At 34.5% G+C, this 17,462-nt stretch overlaps 2 protein-coding genes across 3 annotated transcripts in view; one reads left to right on the plus strand and one right to left on the minus strand.

The window, feature by feature from the left end:
- The window catches only part of LOC140450161 (proton-coupled amino acid transporter-like protein acs), a 153,382-nt gene that overhangs the window by 106,890 nt on the left and 29,030 nt on the right, over window positions 1-17,462 (minus strand). The gene's annotated exons all lie outside the window — the stretch shown is intronic.
- Window positions 13,232-15,480, plus strand: LOC140450162 (uncharacterized). Its single transcript, XM_072543614.1, has 5 exons — window positions 13,232-13,557; window positions 13,616-13,747; window positions 13,837-13,987; window positions 14,201-14,460; window positions 15,179-15,480. Coding segments are annotated over exons 1-5 (552 nt in total). The 5' UTR covers window positions 13,232-13,550; the 3' UTR covers window positions 15,181-15,480.

A 17,462-nucleotide genomic window follows, 5' to 3' on the forward strand; every position in this document is an offset into this window, starting at 1 on the left:
TTGTGCTTATCATAAATACTTAGTTCAAAATATAAATAGTTCTAGATATAAAAAGTTTTCCTTAATATAAACTACAAAAATAAAACATTATTTTGCAATATAAATTAATAACATAATAAATAGTATTCCCAAAAAAGAATATTTTTTCATAATATTCCTCTTTCTCCACTTGAGTAAGTACACAATTTTGACAGGTCTCGATTGTATAATTTCTTCAACCTCACCTTTCTTTTAATCGCTAAAGTCCACTTTATCCTCCACATCTGTCAAATAGCTGTCAAATATTTTTTCGAATTTTTATACCTAAAATTTTTTTCTTACAATTAATATTTTACTACAACTACCTCTAAAATCTTATACTACCCTTTATGACAAAACACATTTTTACTAAATAATAAGTATTAAAAACAGATTAAAAAAAAAATTCAAAACTAATTTTACTTACATCGTCGGGTGCCCCTCGGAATGCCGTAAATTCAACACCTATTACTTCAGCGTCTCACTGACACCTAAAAAATAATAAACCGATGCGATATGTGCGTCTTAGGTAGCCAAGTCATGAGAATAGCGGGACGGACAAGCTGATGTAACTAATAATAATCTTAAAATTAGCAAAAATAGTTATAACTAAATTAGGATACAAATAATATTAAGAAATAAAAATCAAAAAGAAACCTGAAAATATTAAATTTATTTCTAGTTTTGACTTCAAAATCATTCACTTAAAAATATACCTTAAAACTTTCGTAAACATTGAAAACATAAACATGTAATTATTTCAATTATCTCTTGACTTAGATAATTGTCAACTTTAGTCGTGTTGTCGGATGCTATCATATCCCAACGGCAAGGGATTTAAAATTATCTCTTGACTCAGATAATTGTCAACTTTAGTCGTGTTCTCGGATGCTATCATATCCCAATGGTACAGGACTACCAAAGTTTGACGGAAGGATCGACACCCAGAGGGTCAAAATACCGATCGACACCGGTGCTTCCGAAAATTTTATTAACCAGAAACTGGTCCAGACAAGGGACCTGCAGACTTGACCAGGGACGATTCAGCTGGTGTGCACGGACAGTACGTCTCTCAGCCTAGGGACTACCGAAATTGAAATCACCAGAGACAACTTCTCTATAACAACTCAATGCACAGTTCTAGAGAAGCTAAACCACGATGTTGTACTAGGGATGCCATGATTAGAACAAGTAAATGCCAGCATAGACATACCCCATAAATGTATGCACGTAGGCACTACATCCAGGACCACTATATACTGGAAGAACCACGGCAACCAACTCAAACAATCCCAACCACTAGAAGCGAACCAGGCACCAACCTTTGCGTTCGAGACCATAAAACACTAATACAACAATACAACGACGTTTTCGACGACCGTCCACGCCAGCCAACCACGAAGGCTACAGAAATTAACGGACAGACGACCCATTAATATCAAACGCTACAAGTACTCCGCGGCGAAAAAAAAGATCATGTTCCAGGAAATAAAAAAAAATGCTAACAGAAGGAGTCATCCGACCAAGCAAGTCACCAAATAACAGTCCAGTGGTGTTTGTAACTAAGAAGTATGGCACCCCTCGCTTCTATGTTGATTACAGAAAACTAAATGTAATCACGATATACGAAACCTCCAATATGCTACCCATCCACGATAGTATCAAGGAGATAGGTACGGCAAAGATCTTCTCCACATTGGACTTGAAGAGCGGATTCTGGTAAGTTCCACTACATGAAGACTCCAGCCCCAAGAGAGCCCTCAGCTTACCGGATGTTTCGGCATACAAATTTACAGTGATGCCTTATGGACTTAAAAATGGACCAGCCGTATTCCAACAGCTAGTGACAACCGTCTTCGCTGGATATATAGACCAATTTGTCAAAGTCTATATGGATGACATAATAATCTTCCCCCGCGACTGGACGGAATACCAGAAACACCTACATCTAGTACAGGAACTGGACTACGGACACACGGACTATGGATATCATTGAAAAAATGTAAATTCGCTGCAGATGAACTGGAGTACCAGTATCTTAAGACACAAGATAACATTACACAATACGCAACCCTTGGTGAAACACGTAGAGAAGATTAAATGATTTTCCACATCAAGGACGATCAAGCAACTGATGGGATTCATAGGCACCATAAACTGGCTCAGAGGTTTCATCCCTCGATTCGCAGCAATAATTACGCCGCTCACCAACCTCACTTTAGGTAACAAGAGGATGCTGCAGCCGAATCGGCATTTTTAAACATTAAGGACGCAATCGAGAAATAACTTAAACTGAAGTGACCAGACGCCAACAAACCCTTCAGCCTGCAGACGAATGCTTCCGACCCCGGCATGGGAGCAGTACTTTGCCAAGGGACGCAAGAAAACAGGCAAGTCATCGCCTACGTCTCAACCCGACTCCGATCAGCAGAAACACTTTACCATATCAATGAGAATGAATGTGCCCTGGTCTGGGCACTCAAAAAGTTCAAACACTTCCTCCAGGATCAGCCGTTCACCCTATACACAGATAGCCAAGCCCTCATATGGCTTGACAGATTCAAGGAGGACAAAGCCAACTATCTAACAAAACAACGGATCACCTATCAAGGAACCCATCAGGAGAGAGAACGGAAGACAAAGACCAGGACGAGGAAATCGAACGCTTAAGCTGGCCAACCCAGGCGAGCCAAGACAGCTCATTTCCACTACTCTGCATGCTGGAAGACGTAGAAGAGGACGAGAACAACCCAATACTAGATGACCTTACCGACCTTCCACTTCAGAAAAAAATAAAACAAAGCCATCAAATTCACCACGGAATGAAACAATTCTGCACACGATGGCAGGCCATCAACGACAAAAAACCACGGAATGAGGTCGAGGAAAGTCTCCTAAGAGAATTCACCGTTACAGACGACGCTGTCTACTACAAGACGAAAGACAAAAACATTGATAGTTCCACAATCAATGCGATCACCAGTTCTGAGGGCATACCATGACTCCGAGGGCGCAAATCATCCAGGACAAGACAAAACTACTAGAGCCATCCGGAACGTCTATTACTGCCTAACCATAACCAAAGATGTCAAAAACTATGTCAAGTTCTGTATCACATTCGCCACAACAAAGTCGGCATCCAGACAAACAGCAGCCCCAGTCGTTCCCAGGAAGTCCGCTTAACCCTGGAAAAGAGTGTCCTTCGACGTCCTAAGACCATATCCTACAGCAAGAGGGACCCGAAACAAATACATTCTTCTAGCCACGGACTATCTAAGCAGCTGGGTAGAATTCCGCTGCGTATCCATTGTAAAAGCCGACAAGTGATCTCGTTCCTCCAAGATACATCTGCAGCCGCTGGGGACAACCCGTCACAATTATTACAGACAACGGCCCACAATTCCGTACGGACGCCTGGGAGAGGGTTCTTAGACGAAGCAACATCCGAGCGGGACAGAGTCCAATTTATTATCAACGAGCCAACCCAATGGAACGTAGAGTCCAGGAGCTGAAGAAAGGGCTACGTGCAAGAGTCTCGTCCAACGACGATCCAATATGGGAGTCATACGTGGCCAGTATCATCTTTAGCACGAGGACCAGAAGGAACGAGGCCACCCAAAAATCACCTGCAGAACTTCTGCTTGGTACATACCCAGAATAGTAGAAGAAACGATGAGGAAGCAGAGGGAAGCCAACATCGCGGTCAGACGACAAGAACGAGTGACCAAAGCCATTCAAAAGACCACGGTGTACGCTAGGAATCCGTTCCCGGACAACCCTGAAGCCCCACCTGCCAAGAGATACATCCAGGGTGAACAAGTCCTTGTTCGAAACCACGAGCTAAGCAATTTCGGACCCACATGGACAGGTCCACATACAATCCTTCAGATCCTAGGGGACCACACCTACGAAGTCCACAGAAACCACGATATTAACAGGATCATCCATGTGAATGGCATCAGGCCAGCTCCGCCACCTAGAGACAACAACCCACAAATTAAAAAAAAAACTCTATAAAATATACTTGTTTTTTCGTTAAAAATCAGTTCATTTGCATCAATCAGTTAACTTCAGGCATCAGCGATAAGCGCTACTACCTGACTTGACAATGGCAAGTAAGACCTTGCCGAAACGTCGTTAAAATGTTTTCTATCAAAATCAAAATTATTCAACGCGGAGTCAAACCGGGAAAACTAGAAAAAGCACATATAATTCTGGCAGAAATTTCAAATATATTATTTTATTATTATGAATAATATTATGACTCTTATTATGTTTGTTAATTTGCCTTAGGCTTAATTTTGCAAAAGAAATAAATTTTTTTTTAATAAATTTTTAATCTCAGGGCTATTTTTGATCGTTAATTTTTCTATGTGGCTTCAAAGTAATATCTATACTATTGCTTTTGAGGGAGAAATGGACAATGGGAAAATAAATAAAGTTGTAATAATAAGTAATAAACAAGTATTAAAAATTACTTTTAATTTATTAAATCAAATAAATTTATAATTAAATCAAACATATAACCTATGCTTTAATATGTCTAATTAAACTTAAAAATTCTCCAATATTCATATACAAATTATCAATGCTTATTATGACTTAACTAAATTTTATATCTATTATAAAAGCGAATAGCTGAACAAAATGTTGAAAGAATCAAATTAGTTATGATCGTTACAAGTGGGGTTGAAAGTCCTTTTTTATTGTATATCATACTGATCTTTTATTAACACAATTTTTCTATTATATCCTTTTCTCTTCCGACTGAGCTCTGACCATCTACTGCTCATATTCTTGAATGCTTCACACACCCCTGTTCTCCTCAGTTGGTTAAAGTCTCTCACACACACTAACGCTACTTCAGTTTCTCTAAAACACCTCCTGGATAAACAGCTATCCCACAGGAACACACTTTCTTACTAATTGAAAGGATTTTCACTTTATAAATTTAGCACTACATATATGCTACACTTGTTTTCCTTACTACAGGATGTAAATTCCGCTTTGAATTGCTACTACTCCTTTGGCTTGTTCCACAGACACATCAAACACTATACACCATTTTTATTTATAAGCAACTCTGCTCACTCTTACTGCAGGCTATGGAGCAACAAAACAACCAGCTTCTTCAGAACTTCAGAACACAGTAAAACCTCCTCCGTCATCGCAAAATCGGCTTGGCGTTGTTTCGCTCTACCTTCTAAATCTACCAATCAGATTCTAGCTTTATACACTCCACACCTTAAATTCCAACCAATCGCATTTCATACTTTCTCAGTAAACAAACTAGCTGTCGTCATGACCTTATATCATGATGGTATTTCCAATTTCATAAATAATTCATTTCTTTTTGTTTATAAGTCCCGATATAACAATATAACTAAACATCAAGATTATTATCTACCATCATCTTGGACGAAAAGCTTTCTTCTTACTTTCAAAATTCTGTGTACAAAAGATTTCTATTTTGTGTTTAAAGAATTCCTATACCTGTGCCTTTGATGTTTATTAAAAACCGACTATTGCTATAATATCGATATTTACCTGATTTATCATAGCATTACTCGTTTTTATCTATTTGGTTTTACAAAAATAATGTTTCTATTTATTTATTAAATCGAGTTTATTGGACGATGAAATTAAATTTATATTATGATCTTTAAATATTTTATACCAATTCAAACCATAACAACTTATCCGCCTGATGACAACACAAAATTTTCTGCATATTCAAAAAAAATTTTCTAGTCAACAAATAACTTTAAGCATTATTACTATTGTTTATAATTCTTAAATTTTACTTTTATTCTTACAACAAAAAAAACCTTTATTTAAATTATATCTATTAATGGTACTTATACATATCATGAATATTAAAAATCCCTCTGATTTTTCAGAATCCACATGCCTCAAAACATAGCAATTTACATCGTTTTCATTCTTTACCGCGTATGGACCTTTAAAAACTGGCATTAACTTTGCGCAAATGTTGTTGGTGGGGTTTGATAGTCTCAATGCCCTTACCAAGACATTTTCACCAACCTGAAAGGTAACGGGCATTCTTTTCCTTTTGCAGTCTTGTCTTTTGGGGTATTTTTCTTTGCTCCTTTGCAGCCTCTTCTGCATCAGTTCCAGGACCTGCTTATATTCTCGAAGCTCTGTGTCTTTCCACGGCCTCACCGGCAACTTTTGTTGTATAATGTATTCGGGTGTTTCTTTTGTGACTGTAGTAGGGATTGTGTTTAGGTAATTTTCTATTTCAGCTAATTTTCTGTCCCAAATCTTATGTTGTCCATCTGTAGCAATGCGAAGGAATTTTGTAACGTCTTGTATGAATCGCTCCAAAGGATTGCTCTGAGGGTGTCGGATGCTGACAAAATTTGTTTTTATTTCTCTTTCCCTGAGCGGTCCTTTAAAACGGTCGTTCTCGAAGTACGTATCATTGTCCAACAAAATCTTCTTGGGCGTTTCTACATTGGCTATAAATTCGTCTATTTTTTTATAATTTCTTTTCCCTTCGTCGTACGACAACTATATAACTTTACGTATTTCGAAAACACTTCTACCATCACCAGACTATGCTTGTTTCTTTGGGAAGTTATGATTAAATTACTCAACGTATCGATTGTCCCTATATTTAATTTATTTCCATGTAATTGCCATCTAAATTTTCTATGATTTTCTATGCTAATCTCGGTGTTATCAAATACAATTCTTTTGCTTGGATTCTTTTGAAGAAAAGATCATCTTCTCTCTCTACCCTTCTTTTCACCTTTTTCTCCAAACCTTCTTGACCCATTCTTATTTCCTTTAGCGAGAAAATCCTATCTTCTTGTGACAAACGGTTTATACCTATATGCAACGCGATCGTATCCTTTTTTCCTGTATCTTCATCCCTAGTTAGCGCATCGGCTATGATGTTGTCCTTTCCTTTAATGTATTTAAACTCAAAGTTATATTCTTGTAATAACAAAATGCCTTGATGGATTATATCGTTTACTAATCTATTCTTCATTATGTGCACTAACGCGGCATGATCTGTCTCAATTATAAATTTCGCACCCAACAGATAGAATCGTAGCTTCTGGACATAAAATAGTACACTCGCGAATTCAAGTTCATTAACGCTATATTTCCTTTTATGAGTCTTCATCACTCTAGATACAAAACATATTGATACTTCCTGTTCATTCTGTATCTGTGATAGTACCCCTGGAAACTTGTGAAACAGTGGAAGGACTGTTCTAAGAATAAACGGGTTGATTGTAAATGGGATGATACATTTTGATTTCTTTCAAGCACTCTTCTTTTAATTTAGAGAACGCTTTTTTTGTTCCTCTTTCCAGCTCCATTTGATTCCTTTTTTTAAGTTTAATTAGCGGTATTTTCTTCTCACTTATGCCTGGGTTTAACTTCTTAAAATAATTCACCATTCCGAGAAATTCTCTCAAAGTTTTCAAATTTTTCGGTCTCGGATAATCATTTATGATTTTTACTCGGTTTTCCGCCAGAGTAATTCCGCTAGTGTTTAGTTTAAAACCCAAATAAATTACCCCCTTTTGAAAAAATTGTCATTTTTCTATGTTGAGCTTTAACCCGCCCTTATCCAATTCTGTCAAAACAATTTCAATATGTTTCAAATGGCTCTGCGTATCCGAAAAAAAAATTAGTAAATCGTCGACATAATGTACGATAAAGTCTTCATGTCGGTTGAGAATAGTATGCAACGCTCTCACCAGTGCCGCACATACACTTTGCAGACCAAAGGACACTACCTTAAAACGATATACTATCTCATCAATTGAAAAAGCGGTGTAATTTCGGCATTTTGTTGCTATTAGGGAATCAACCAAAAATTGTGTTTTAATTCAATTTTGGAAAAAATATGGGACCCAGTTATTCTTTCAAAAATGCGGTGATCCATATTGAGATATTGTATGTTGATATTTCGCGCATCTAAACATAGCCTCAATTCACCATTGCGTTTAACCTTTAACATTGTCTCTATTTTATTTTTCACATCTTGTCGATATTTATATGGAATCGAGTATGTCTTTGACCGAAAATTTTCTAAATTTTTAACTTCAAATGAATGCTTGTATTTTCTGGCCACTCTGTTTTCCTCATTTATTGAATTTTCATATTTTTTTAAAATTAAACGGATCTTCTTTTGCTGTCCTTGTCCACAAATTAGTTCTCGTTCGTCCTCTTAGTTTATAGTGTATTCTGTCTCCTCGTCTTTAAACATCCCATTTTCAAATACCATTGTTTCGACTCTATTTTCTGTATTTTCGACTATGTTCATCTCTTTCCATGTATCTCATCTGTGAATGTTTTCTCTTATCCTTCTCTCTTCTTCTTCTGGACTCGTCTCTTTGGAAGAATTCCAGGCAATCATATTGTCAAAATTCTTTTTTTCTTCTTCTTTGCGCATCTCGTACGTGGAATGCCGTTCATACATTTTTCTTAACCTTTTCTTTTCTTCTTCTGGGCTCATCTCTTTCGAGGAATGTCCTGTTTTAATTTCTTCTACCCTTTCCTTTTTTCTTCGCTTGTATTTATCTATTCTGGGGAGTTTCAGTCAATAAATTCTTTTGTTTTTCTTTGATTGCGTCTTCTTCTGCTTCTTTGTCCCTGTTTTATTGCAAGTTTATTTCTACCACATTTTTTTTATCCACTTTATTCGTATTCCTTTTATCATAATCCTTGTCCTTATTCAATTTTTTTTAATTCTCTACCACTTTATCTTTAATTTTTGGTTTTTTTTCTTTTTAAAATCCATCACTACATAGTTTTTTGACAATTTGTCTACGCCTACTATCATATTATGTGACATATTAGGTACGAGCACACATTGTAGTGAAAAATACTTTTTTCCCAGTCTTACCTTAATTCGTATGCCTTCATTTATTGTTGCCAATGTTCGTTTGTTCGCGCCCACTAAGTTCACCCTAGGTATTTTGTAAATTAAATTTGTCACCAGCGGTATTTCATATCCTCAATCTCTCAAAAATTTAATAGGTATTTCATTGATAAATCCCATCACAAAATTTAAATTTGATCCATTTTCTTTTTCCTTGTGTCCTAACAGTTTTATAAATTCCTTGGGGTGGCAAAAAATTTCGGTTTGCTTCTTCGTATTTAGTGAGCGCCTTCGTGAATACCCTCATGTTGTCTTTCTGTTTTTCTGCTGTCATCACATTGTCTCTCTTTCACATACTCTTCTACTGCCGTGTTATTTACTTCTCTTCTTACTTCTATTGGCCTTTCTAAGTTGTATATGTTGTCCCGAAAATCTTGTTTCTTTGTTTTCCTGTAATTGTTATTTTCCCTAGAATTTGTATACGTGTTCCTATTACGATTTTCCCTGAGTCTGTTCCATTGTTGGTTCCTTCCGTTTTCTCGGTTCTCATATTCTTTTCTCGGGATAAATACCTTTGTATTTCTGCGTTACTTGCGTTATTCTCGCTTTTCTGTCTCGTAGACGCGATTCTCTTACTTACAGGAACTGACACAGACTATTAATATCTTTGTAATTTTGCCAAGTAACCTGATCTTCGAAGGTCTCTTCAAAATGTCTTGCAATTAGTTCTACCGATTGTTCTGATTGAATAATTATATTCCAAATGTTTGGTGTTGTTGTAGATGTTTAATACATATGTTTTTTCTGATACTTCTTTTTTGTAGTTATATCTTCCATTCTGAAGTTTCTTGTTAATTTTCGGTTGCTGGATTTTGCCCCAAAAATAATTTGAAAATTATTTTTCAAAATTTTCTTCTATTGAATTCCTCTTTTTAGTGTCAAACCATAGGCTCGCTTTATCTTTGAGATGGTATCTGATAATTTCTTTACACGCTTCGAAATTTTCCAAATATTGTAATTTTTTTCTTAAATTTTTAATAAATGGAACCGGGTATGTTTTTCTCACATCCCCGTCAAAATGGATTTTAACCTCCCCTGTGTTTTGTATAATTATTTTCTTTTTTTCTCCAACATATTTTTGCATCTTAATTTCAGCAGTTTGTTTTTCGTTCCTTTTAATTCTTTCTTCTATTTCTCGCTTGTCTTCTTGTATTGAGTTTTCAAATTTGCTTTCTAAATCTTCTAAATTTTCTCTCTGGGCAGTCTTGATTTCCTTCAAGTATTTTTTAACTTCTTTTATCTCTATTTCCTGATTCTCGCTTTTTCCTATAATCTCTTCAAGTTTCTGTACCATTTCCTTCTTGACACTCTCTATATTTTTGTTTTTTTCTTCTATTGCCTTTTTTGCCTCCTGTTGATATTCATTCATGGTTTGTTTTGTTTCTTGTTGATTTTTTTTTCATTGCTTGTTTGGTTTCCTGTTGATTTACTTGCATCAGTTGTAAAATTTTCTCTATTCCTGATAATTCCTAACTTTCTGTCTCTACCGTTGTCGTTGCTAAAATTCTCTTCTTGTTTTATAATTTCTTCTTGTCTTTGGTTTTTCTTGATTTTATTCCTAGTACCATAAATTTTGTTTTTATTTAATAAATATTATTCCCCGTCAGATATGAAATTTTTATTTAATGAAATCTCCTCGTCGGATGCCAAAACTTTAAAATTTTCTCGATTTGTTGTAAATACGACAATTTTTTATTCTCACCAATATAAATTATCAAAAATAAAACTGTTTATAAAATTTTATCAAATGTCAATAAAATTTTCAAATGACGTTGTTATAATTTGTAAATATCAATAAAACTAGCATACAGAAATGGCATATATCCAAAAATAATTTTATTTTGACCAATAAATTTCTCAACCATCTGTGAATTTCTTTTCCAATTGCCTTTCTTCTAAAATGCAACTATAACTTTTTTAATTGCCCCACGTTGGGCGCCAATTATTATGAATTGCAAATTATGACTCTTATGATATTTTTTAAACTTGAATTGGCTTTAGGCTTAATTTTGCAAACAAATATATTTCTCTTAATTAATTTTTAATCTCAGGGCTATTTTTTATCGTTAATTTTCTTACGTGGCTTTAAATAAATATCTATACTATTGAAATTGAGGGAGAAATTGACAATAAGAAAATAAATGAAAATAAATAAATTTGTGATAATAAATTATGAAACAATTTTTAAAAATTACTTCCAATTTATTAAATCAAATAAATTTATAATTAAACCAAACATATAACCTATGCTTTAATACGTATAATTAATTTTTTTTTCTATTGTAAACTCTGGTACTGCCGACGAATGTAGAACATTGATTGAATTGAATTTGTTTTGATTATTTATGTAGTGACGTCTTTTCTGGTACACTTGATTGTTACCGGTAATGGATAGAAAATAGTTAGAAACCATAAATTTCGGTCAATATCTTGCACATTGTAAGTTTTTGCCAAGAGCATTGACATTTGACAAGTTTTTGGCAGAACGCTGAGAGGTTTCAAAAGCTGTGCTTTACATCTGGCATCGGCATCTATGGGATACGGAAGAATGTCTGTACACATTCTTTGCTTTTGACTGATCTGTTTGCATTTTTTGGTGTCTATGGGTAATAAATGAAATTGAATCATCACCTCGCAGTCTATACATATTTATGTACAGTTGAAAGTACATGATAAAAACCAGTTTGATTGTCTAATATTGGTATTAATTATAATTAATATAGTGTGTATATTTCGGGATCAACTAATTAAAGTTTTATTATATCAATATACTGAGTTATATTTGACATATACGTGGGCAGAGGCAATACATTTTTTGCAATGACTGTGAGATTCCTTTCAATGAGTCCATTAAATCTATGGGTGGAATAATAGAACTATGTAGAATTTGCATTCGAGACAATGTTAGAATTTAAGATATCATTTAAATAATTTTTTAAAAATACGTAGCTTTCCATTAGGGCGCGTACATATCTGGCGAACGCATGTGGCCGAAGCATTGTGACCGACCAAACGTTTTTGGTAAATGTGTACACCCCAACAAACGATAGCAAACGCATATGTTTGCATTCGCTAGAGTTCGCTCACCGGGCGATACATCAAAAGAAAATTGAAGAACGAATTCTTTTGGCTGTGTTCAGTGTGTACGCTTCCGAGTGAAAGTGTCGAACTTCGTCGATTTTGTTCTGATTTTTTTAATTTGCAATAATGAAGCGGACTAATTCTTCTTGTTTAAAACTTTATAACTTAACTTTAAAACTTAACAATCAAAGGAAAGGATAAATTCAAATACCTAGGGTTCATAATCACGAAAAAGGCAACAACAGAGGAAGAAATTACACAAAGATTAGGACAAACAAGAACAGCAATCCGACAACTTAACTCAGTATGGTGGGATAGACACCTAAATATGAAGACAAAAACGCAGATTTATAAAACATTAGTGCGAAGTATTATGACATATGGGGCCGAAAATTGGATCATAAACAAGAAAAACAGCAGTAAGATAATAGCAACAGAGATGGAATGCCTGCGAAGATGCTGCAGAGTAACAAGAATGGATAGGAGAAGTAATGACGAAATAAAGCAAAGAACATCAATAGAAACAGACATACTAACATATATAGAACAAAAAAGACTAAAGTGGTATGGACATGTAAGAAGAGCTAGCGACAGCAGATGGATAAAAAGAATAACCGAATGGAGCCCCATAGGAAGGAGGAAAAGAGGACGACCCCGAAAATCCTGGAGGAACGAAGTAGACGACGCCATGAGTAAGAGAGGACTAAACGATGGAGAATGGAACAACAGAGAGAGATGGAAACGGTTGAGCGAGGGAAGGCAGTGAATACTGTAGAATCCCTAAATATATATATATAAAACTTTATTGGTTTATATCAAGAGCGGGAAATTTTATGGCAGCCAGTGCATTATTTTATTTAATAACCATTCAAAATCAGTAGATTTTATTCAACAAAAATTTAAAAAAGCCCGTATTCCATTTTAGCTTTTAGATCATTAAATAAGTCTATCGCTCTATACCAACTTCTGTTTCTGAACAATTATGTCTACCAGCACCGTTTCCATCGTTTTTTTGGGGAAGTCTTTCACTGTTTCAGCCTCCACCCCACTAATATTAAGATACAACGCACTTGCAATAATTATATCCTCATCCGATGTCATTTTTACAATTTAAATCAAATAAATAACTGCCGCTTCATGAATCGCCAGAAATACCCGCGAAACTGATCGAATGACTGCAAACTGCAAATGAATTCGTTCAAGCTGGATTTATAGTTTGACGGACTGTAGACGCAGACGCACTGGAAAAAGATCAACATAGACTTTTGTGTACTCCTATTTATAAATGAACGTAAACGCATGACGGGACGTAAGCGAAACGCACTGTAACGGAAGAGTTGGTGAACTTTCATCTTTTACAGTGCGTTACTTGCGTCTGGCCAATCAAAAGAAATAATTTTGTGTTGTCAATTGTCAACCAAAGCGAACTGTCTGGCCCGCCTTCGCCTTCCATTTTGGTTTTGTAAAGTTGTTTACATATATGTTTGTTGTTTATATTTTCGAATTTTGTTGATTATTTGATACAATGGAGGGTAAGTTAATAATTTACAAATAATAAAAGGTTATCATAGTATAATTTCAATATTTCAGATAAATATGAGTTGTTAATTGGTCTAATTCGGGGTTACCCACACATTTACGATAAATCCAATAATCACTTTAAAGACCAAGAAATGAAACGAAACAGTTGGAAAAAAATTTCCGAAGAACTTCAAATGTCCGGTATGTTTATCTTGTGTTATTCGAAGTAAACTGCCTAATTGCAGTTTTGTACTACTATAAATGTGTTTTTTTGCATTATACTTTTTCAGTGAAAGATTGCCAGAGAATTTGGATAAATTTACGAAATAAGTATGGAAGGGAGAAAAAAGCGTTGCCTTCTGGTTCCGGAGCTCCTGTTACCCCACAATGGGAGTACTTTGATTCAATGTTATTTCTAAATAAATACATTAAGCCCAGAAAGTAAGTACAGAATTACTTAAACATGTATTTTTGACCATAGATCACGAAAATGATTTGTGGCCTTAAAGAGACTATATCTTAAACAAATACAAATTTCTGACAAAAAATTCAAACATTTTTTTCGTGATCTACTGCCAAAAATACGTAAGTATAAAAAATGTCATGAGCATCAAGATGGAACAGAGAAAGTAAAAAATTGCCCCAACTTTTTAGTACACATACAACAACAGAAGAAGCCCTAAATCAACATGCTCCACCTTTACAATCACCGGTTTTTGACTCATCAAGCTGCTCCAGTGCATGGTCAAATTCCACAATAATTGAAAGCACCTTAGACACAGGTCTGACAGAGGATTGTAATATGGAAATGTCTCCACATTCTATATACGAAGAAAATATTATTATCCAGATGGAAGAGACAGAGGATCAAAGAGTGACTGTAAATTCAGAAAAGGTGCAGGTTGCTGATAAATGTGAGGCTTAATTTTAATTAAAATGATTCCACTTACTTGTGCCAAGTAATTTTGTAAAAAAAATCCAATAATAATTAATAGGAGGTTACATTAGTAAACACTACAAAAAATATTGAGCATTTTCGATTATAAATTTAATAATTTATTAATTGAAAGTTTTTTAATTAAAGTTTTCAAAGTGTTTTTTAATTTTATTCTGAATTATGGGTAACAGCTTGGGAATCTAATTTCATATTCAAAGGAACATTAAGATCTCTCCATATTTTGACCAGTGTGTCAGGTTGTAGATTGCAGAGTATATCAGACTGACCCAGTATCCATGAAAAAAGTATTTTAAACTTGTTTCTTACTTGCAGATGAAATAAGATTTTTGTTTTAAGGCACCAATAATCTACTGTAGCAGAAATCTTGCTATTATTAATTTTAGATATATTATTAAAAGAACCAACTCTGATATTATTTATATTTGTTGACTCAAACACAAAAAACGGGCCAACATATTTTTTAGAATAAATATTAACAATTGAATTTAATTTATTCTGTCAAAATTATACACACAAAATCAGTCGGGTAGGTAGGTCAAATATATTTGACCTAAATGCATTGAAATTCAGGTACTGCCATCTATTAAAAAAATGTTAAATGTTCTTTTATAAATGTTTATTTTATATAATATAAATACATTTTCATTGGATTTAATACATTGTGTTCATTATAGAAAAAAATAAAAAGAAAAAAAAACTTAAATGGACTTGACGACCCATCTCTTGAGATAATTGATGCTGCTAAATCCATCACTCAACATTTAAAAAATCTTACTGGTCAGAAGAAAGAACCAAAAACTTCAGCAGATACCTTGGGGGAGTATATTGCTAGTGTTTTAAAAGAAATGACTCCGGAGCAGCAAAAAAATAAAAGACGAAGACTTCTTGAAGTTTTAGAAGACGATGATTAGATATTACGTAAAATTTTTGTAAATATTATCTTTTAATAAAAAATTTTATTTAATTTTTATTTGTTGGTTAATAAAATTAATTAAAATCAAACTAACAAAGTAACCTATCATATTACACCCATAAAATAATTAATTAATCAATCTTACAATATACCAGGGTCAGCAAAAGAACAGGTCTGATATTATTCTACATTATGATAATAAAATTATTACTAAGTCTTGTGATATTGCTAATTGTGATATTGCTAATTCGTTTGCCTCATATTTTGCTACAATTACAGAATATAATCTTCAAACTCATTTTGGCACATTGTTGTCTTCTTCTTGTACTACCTCAAAAATGTGTACCTAACAAAACATTTTTCTTTTTACGCGTAACTCCAATTGAAATAACAAATACAATTGATCAACTAAAAAATAAGGCTAGTACTGCCTATATATCTACAAATGTTTATGTAAAAGAGAAAATCAATACATTTCCAGTAAATTTAGACAATCACTATTACAATACAAGAAGTGCTGAATCTTTACGAGTTCCTACACAGAATATCCCAATTTCAAAATTGCTTCAGATATATGGGGCTGACCCTATACAATCATTTACCAAAAACTGTGAAAGAAATACCACTTTCCTCTAAATAAAAAAAAAATGTTGACTATTGGAGTGTTCTTCCTCTCAATACCTTTTCTAATTGCCAGGGAACTTCTCCTTGAGTTGATACAAAATAATTTGTCATGGTATTTCGTGACTCAATATTTATGCGTCTAGCATTGTTGGCTGATAAACGTCCAACTGACTGTAGTGGTTCATCGATTTCTTTCCGCCATATGGCATTTTCTTCATCTCCACAATCTACATACCCGGGAGGGCAATAATGAGTTGTATCAGTTCCTTCAGTTTTGAGCATGCAAAAATTATGGAGAACCACACATGCTTTTACAATACTGTCCACATTTTTTACATCAGCAATAATGGTTTGCTTGAGAATTCGCCATCTGGCAACTAAAATTCCAAATGTGTTCAATAATTCTACGGGCCCTTGAAAGTCTATAATTAAAAATCTGCTGTTTCAGTGTCGTGTTGTTCTTTGCATATGGACGCATTATGTACTCTGTTAGGGGGAATGCTTCATCAGCAACGAACACATAGGGAAATTTAATGTCAGTGGGAATTTCAGAAGGCAAAGGCACATTTAATGTTTTTGACTCAAGACGCTTACCAAACACACTATGTTTAAAAATACCCCCATCACTTTGGGATCCATAGGCTCCAATATCTACCAAAGTAAATACATACTTAGCATCACAAGCTGCCATCAATACAATGCTAAAAGTTTTCTTATAATTAAAGAAAAGAGAGCCAGTTTTTGGAGGAGCTTGTATGTTTATGTGTTTCCCATCTAAGGCACCTATGCAATTGGGAAAATTCCAGAGATCAAAGAAGTTCTTGGCAATATTCTTCCATTCTTGGGTAGACGAAGGACTTCTTAGATAGTTTGGAGAAAGTGCCTCCCATATTGCATTACAAGTTTTATTAATAATTTTGTGAACAGTTGTTAAGCCCATTTGGTAATGCCATGCCAAACTTTGCATGCTTCCTCCTTGTGATAGGAATCTGTTGAGAAAAGTTTTTTGTTTGAGTAATTTTGAGATATTTATCTAACAAATAAGATAAATTACTTACTGCAATGTTATGGCAAGCCTTTCTTCTTCTGATATCCCGTCTTTTATTCTTCTCTTGGAAATTCTACTTTTTATAAGACCTAATAGCTCATTAAATACTGGAACAGTCATTCTTGTATACTTGAAAAATTGCTCTGCATCTGCTGCCTTCATCTTTAAAAAATAATTATACGCATTCTCTATTTTTCTGTTACGGTTTATGGGTCTTGTTTTATATCGTCTTGGTCGCCTTATTATTGTCCTTTGAGTTTTTTGCAATGCTACTGCACACAACAGCAATCCTACAGCGCCAAGGAGCATACCTTCGTATATTTCACAATCCATTGTAACACGCAAAACGGATAAATATTAGAATAAACAATAG

Source organism: Diabrotica undecimpunctata, chromosome 9 (assembly GCF_040954645.1).
Source record: "Diabrotica undecimpunctata isolate CICGRU chromosome 9, icDiaUnde3, whole genome shotgun sequence".
In the NCBI taxonomy this organism is placed as follows: domain Eukaryota; kingdom Metazoa; phylum Arthropoda; class Insecta; order Coleoptera; family Chrysomelidae; genus Diabrotica; species Diabrotica undecimpunctata.

Coding starts and splice junctions, on each gene's coding strand:
- LOC140450162 (XM_072543614.1), top strand. Junction 13,748..13,836: donor CGAAGAACTTCAAATGTCCG/GTATGTTTATCT, acceptor ATACTTTTTCAG/TGAAAGATTGCCAGAGAATT. Junction 13,988..14,200: donor AAATACATTAAGCCCAGAAA/GTAAGTACAGAA, acceptor CCAACTTTTTAG/TACACATACAACAACAGAAG.